Source organism: Cyrtonyx montezumae, unplaced genomic scaffold (genome assembly GCF_038088225.1).
Source record: "Cyrtonyx montezumae isolate F1298 unplaced genomic scaffold, pur_monq_1.0 scaffold_3, whole genome shotgun sequence".
Taxonomy (NCBI): domain Eukaryota; kingdom Metazoa; phylum Chordata; class Aves; order Galliformes; family Odontophoridae; genus Cyrtonyx; species Cyrtonyx montezumae.
In genome coordinates, this window is record NW_027072034.1 from 117,816,419 (window position 1) to 117,821,986 (window position 5,568).

At 46.6% G+C, this 5,568-nt stretch overlaps 1 protein-coding gene across 1 annotated transcript; it reads left to right on the plus strand.

The window, feature by feature from the left end:
- Nucleotides 1-2,485: 2,485 nt before the first annotated feature.
- On the plus strand, nucleotides 2,486-5,134 carry BTG1 (BTG anti-proliferation factor 1). Its single transcript, XM_065743155.1, has 2 exons — nucleotides 2,486-2,851; nucleotides 3,846-5,134. The coding sequence occupies exons 1-2, from the start codon at nucleotides 2,704-2,706 to the stop codon at nucleotides 4,208-4,210; spliced, it is 513 nt and encodes a 170-aa protein (XP_065599227.1). The 5' UTR covers nucleotides 2,486-2,703; the 3' UTR covers nucleotides 4,211-5,134.
- The last annotated feature ends 434 nt before the right edge of the window (nucleotides 5,135-5,568 follow it).

Below are 5,568 nucleotides of genomic sequence, written 5' to 3' on the forward strand. Positions count from 1 at the left end.
GATGGGAAAAGAGCATGTTGCAATAGTTACTGAGTGTGTATATGTGCAGGGGACACAGATTAAAGTTGCATTTCTATTACTTGTTTCCAAGATGTCAGAACTCACAAAATGCCATGCTCCCTCCAAACCAACAGTGAGAAACAGTTCTTGCCAAAGCAACATGAAAGAAATGTTGTAAAGGTTGCACTGTATTACTTAAAAGTTAGGAAATATCAGAAGCTGGGTTGCCAGTACAACCTTAATTCAACCCATTTGTGAATATTCATTATGATACAGTCTTTAATTACATGATCACAAACTCTTTTCTTTATTCTCTCTCCCTAGGGCCACTGCTTCATTTAAAGTATCAGATGGGATGAATAAAACAGTTGTTAAATGTTTACATTCATCCCCTTCAGTGCCCTGCTGTCAAGGTATGTGTGACTATCTTGCACTATAGACCAGGCTTCCTCCTCTATGTCTGGAGCACGCCAGGGCAGAGATGGACACCTGTACATGTTCCCCAAGATGTACAGGTGCTGAAAAATTCTAGTGCAAAATAGCAGATCAGTAAATTGCATGGCATTCTGTCAGGAAGCTAAGGAATAAACCAGCAGCCATTCTAAGGTATAACCGGCTTCTCTGGTGTTCCCCATTGAAGTCCTGTCAAGGAAAGTCAGCTTTACTTGATGCTGTGAGCTGTATGCCAAAGACTTCATCATCGCTAACAGCATGCATACTTTAAAGACGAAGATCTCTGGGAGAGTTTCTCAGACAGGAAGTGGCAGCAGCTGCTTTCCTATCCTCCCATAGCACTGAGATGGAGGCAGACTTGGCCAGACTGGGAAAACAAGACAGTTCTCTGCATTAGCAGCTCCTGCCACCTTGCTCCCCCCCACAGCATGGGACGAGGTCCTGCTGGTGGGCATCTCACAGAACCTCAACCTCAAAGTTACATTTGAATTGCTTGCTGGCTTTGCAGGAAGAACACCAGGGTAGTTCATTCCTTGCTAGCAGACTGGATCTGCACAGCCATTTATTCATTTCATAGACAAGGCCTTCTTTATACATGCTGTAACTGTCTGGAAGTAATAGAAACTAACAGAACTTCTTGATTGGCAAAATGGCCTGAATTTATTGACTTTGCAGGACATTTAAGGGAAATAATTTGATAGACTAGCAAGTTGTTTTTCAGGAAAAAAAAAAACACAAAAAAACCCACCAACTTTTATTTCTTCCTCTATCACAGAGTGTGAGATGAGGAGCATACTACCATTTTCTTAATGCAAAATTCAAAGGGGGTGATTCAAATCTGATCTGCACAGCCTTGCTGTCCGTAACAGCTGTGGCATAATGAGGAGAGCTTGTTAAACCTGTTTTGGGGTGCTCCTGCATAATACAACTTATCTATGTTGGAGTCCCTGGAACTCCTCCTGAGCTTGATTATGGTTGGAGATAAGTAGGAGAAATGAGAAATTTGCCCAGATGAAGCTCAGACCCAAACAAAAGATGCCAAGCGCTATGCTCATGTTACGCTCCTTTTTGTTGAAGTATTTTCTGCAGTTACTTTGTTATAATCATGATGCAGATTTTGCACAAGAGCAAGGGACCAACAGACCTAATTGCGCAGGAGAATCATCTGCTGCTTTGAGGTCTGGAAGGGAACAGCAAATTCCAAGCTATTAACAGATCAGAAATAGCAGCTCTGAATTCATATGATGGGGAAATAATGGGGAAGAAAGGATAGCTGGCACCTATCCAGGATAGAAGAGGGTCACTTTGTCAGCTCCTCCCAGGACGGGACAGCTCATGGATCATTGAAACAACATACAGAGGTTAACAGGGAAACAATAGATGAGGATGTGCTCTAAAACCTACACCAGGATTTTTTAGCATGCAGTCAAGCTGTAGATTTAAGCTCCCAGGATTATCTTTTGAAGGTGTTTTGTGCAGCTCCCTTGTGAAAAGACAAAGCCTTTTGAGGCAGCGAATCTCAGACAGAACAGCTCACGAGTGCAGCAAAAACACAGCACTGTTCAGTTCCAACACCATACAAGCAGAAGCGGTGTGTTTCTATCTTTTACTTAAACTGTTCCATGCGTTTATTTGTATATATCTCGTTACTGATTTCCTGAGAAGAAATACGAGGACTTCTTAAGAGCCTTTAACTGCGGCTCTGACGGAAGAAGGGGGAGATCCGGAGACATGTCCGGGCACGCGCAGCGAGCGCCCCGCCGGCGCTGTGTTGTCCGGGCCGCCCCGCGCTGACGTGTCGCTGCTTTCCCCAGATACAGCGCGAGGCCGCGCGCGCCCCCGCTCTATTTGTTTACAACCGATTACGTCACCCTCCCCCTCCCCGTCCCGTCTCCAGGCCCCGCCTTCCATCCGCCGTCACGATGGTGCGATCGTCCGATTGGCTGCGCCGCGCCCCCGGCGCTGCGACGTCACTTCCGGCCAGCCGTAGCTATAAGAGTCGGCGGGAGGCGCTGGGTTCCCTTCGCCCCTCGCAGCAGGAGATGCGTACAGAGCTACCGCGGCCGCCGCTGCTGCCGCCGCCCCCCTGCCGCAGGAGGAGGAGGCGGAGGCTGCCGCCCCCGGGATGTGATCTGGGCACCGCCACCCATTCCTCACCCAGTTAAAGCCGCGCCCGCTCCGCTCCCTTCGCCCCGCCGCCCCGTCCGGGTGCCCGCCGGCCGCCCCGGAGAGCCGGCCGCCGCCGCCTCCATGCATCCCGCCCTGTACACCCGGGCCAGCATGATACGCGAGATCGCCGCGGCCGTGGCCTTCATCTCCAAGTTCCTGCGCACTAAGGGGCTGATGAACGAAAGGCAGCTGCAGACCTTCAGCCAGAGCCTGCAGGAGCTGCTGGCAGGTGAGGGCGGCGGGAGCCGAGCCTCTAGCGGGACTGGGAAACCGAGCCCGGCCCCGCCGGTGGCGGTTTAGGGAGGGTGAGGGCGGCGGGGTACTACGCTGGCACCGCTCCCGGCGGAGGGGGCTGTAAACAAAGCGCTCTCGGCGCCGTGCGCGCACCCTCCGCGCTCGTCCCGCAGACAAAGCGCAAGGAGCAACCCGTTCTAACAGCTCCGGCCGTCCCTCCCATGTCCGGCAGGAAAAAAAGCTCCCAAGCTGCGCTTTTGTTGCGCTTTTGTCGAGTAAAATGCAGCGGTGGACGACGTGGCTCAGTTCCTCTTCCGGAGATGTTTCGTAGCCGAGCTAAAACTCCGGTTGGGAGCGAATAGCGAGGGTTTTCTTCACGGCCCCGTAGGCTTTGTAGCACCCAACTCGTGTCTCAGGCTGCCTGGCAGTGGCTGGTGCCTCGTGCCACAAGTGGCTGCGGGGTGCTGGGTGGGATAGAACTCTGAAGGTAAGTTAAGCCGTAGACTTCCCACCCTGAAAAGTAGTCTGAAAAGGTAGTTGGGGTGAAGAGCTTGAGCCGATAAAATGTTGCCTGGTTGCTTCCCTAGTCGTTTTTGGGTGCTCTTAGAAGGCGAAGAATTAAGCATTGGGCGTAATTGCAAAAATTATGCTGAGGAAAGAAGGTTCGTTGTGCTTTGCAAAGTGCTTTGTAAGCACTTTGTTATACTCGTTCTTACGAATACCAGGAAGTTGCGTTTCACTCCTTTCTGACGGCAGACATTGTTCTCTGTATGGCAGCACGAAACAATAACTGTGCGTGAGTACTCCCCAAGGGACGCTGCGCTTCTGTAAATCATCACAGAGAGAGACCACAATGATATTTCAAGTCAGCTGATCCTAAAATAAGTATCTCAACACCTACAGTTGAGAAACTCTGTAAGAGAACGATAATCAATGTACACCTTTTTGACTGCAGAATTAAGGAGGATAATCTTTTTTTTATTTTATAGAACATTATAAACACCACTGGTTCCCAGAAAAGCCATGCAAGGGATCAGGTTACCGATGTATCCGGATCAACCATAAAATGGATCCTCTCATTGGACAGGCAGCACAGCGGATTGGATTGAGCAGTCAGGAACTGTTCCAGCTTCTTCCGAGTGAACTCACTCTATGGGTTGACCCGTATGAAGTGTCCTATCGTATTGGAGAGGATGGCTCCATCTGTGTGCTGTATGAAGCCGCACCAGCAGGAGGTAGCCAAAATAACACCAACATGCAAATGGTAGACAGCAGAATAAGCTGTAAGGAGGAACTTCTCTTGGGCAGAACTAGCCCTTCCAAAAGCTACAATATGATGACTGTATCAGGTTAAGATATAGTCTGTGGATGGATCACCTTAAAATGGATGGATAAGTTTGGTTTTTACTTTGGGTGGGCACCTCTGGGGATGGATTATGGAATTTAAACCATGTCACAGCTGTGAAGATCTGGCACATGTTAGAGTGGTATTCTTTAAAGTGACAGTGCCATAGTTTGGACAGTACCTTTCAGTGATTTAATAGCCTGTGAGTCAAAATGATTACAACTTGCTAGGGAGTGAAGAAGATCTAGGAAGGGTCAGTTTCTCCAAGACATCTTACTTAATTTCTACACCAATTCTTTTCGACTCCAATCTGTATTTATAAAGTGGTTCTCTGCAGTACGTCTTGCAGAGTCAATTTGCACTATTACATTTATTAATTGTTAGCATTTTTGGCAGCTCAGTAACAAGACTTACTGTTATGAACACAATAGTACTGGAAATTTTATCTTTCAGACTTTTACCTAGCACTTACAACTGTATAAATGTACATAAGATAAACTAGTAAGTATGACCTGGGGAAATGGTCAGATCTTTACATTGGCCTCAGAAGTAGCAAGTGATCAGAATTTGCCATGGCAACAGGCTTTAAAAAGACCATATAAAGACACTGTCTGAACTGTGGTGTTAGCACCAGCCAGCTATCTGTACATTTGCTAGCTTGTAGTTTTCTAAGACTGAGTAAACTTCTTATTTTTAGAAAGTGGAGGTCTGGTTTGTAATTTCCTTGTTCTTAATTGGGTAAAAGTCTTTTCCACAAACCACCATCTATTTTGTGAACTTTGTTAGTCATCTTTTATTTGGTAAATTATGAACTGGTGTAAATTTGTACAGTTCATGTATATTGATTGTGGCAAAGTTGTACAGATTTCTATATTTTGGATGAGAAATTTTTCTTCTCTCTATAATAAATTGTTTCCTATCTTGGCATTTTAATTAATCTCTTGTCGTGATTACATAGGACCAGTTTAACTATTTTTGTCTCGCAGTAGATATAAAATAGGTACTACAGAGGAGTAAGAATATCATTGGCACTATGACACTAGGGAACACTTGATGCAGGCATGGATCGATGAAGACCTCGCTGTACATAAATGCTTGGGAAGTTTAAGGGAACACAGTGGTTTACATGTCATTTTAAAACTTCTAAAATGAGTCCATGTGGAAGTAACTCCAGGGCCAATAATTCCAGGATATGAGGAAAAGGTACAGAAATAACATCCACCAAAGATGACTTGACTAAATCCAGAGGATTAAAGTTTACTTGGCTTCCTGATGAAGGATATAGCAAACCTAAATGTTCCATTTTGACCTACTCGCTCACAAGTTCTCAGTTGCTCCTTGATGGATTTCCCTGCTCATTAAGAGTT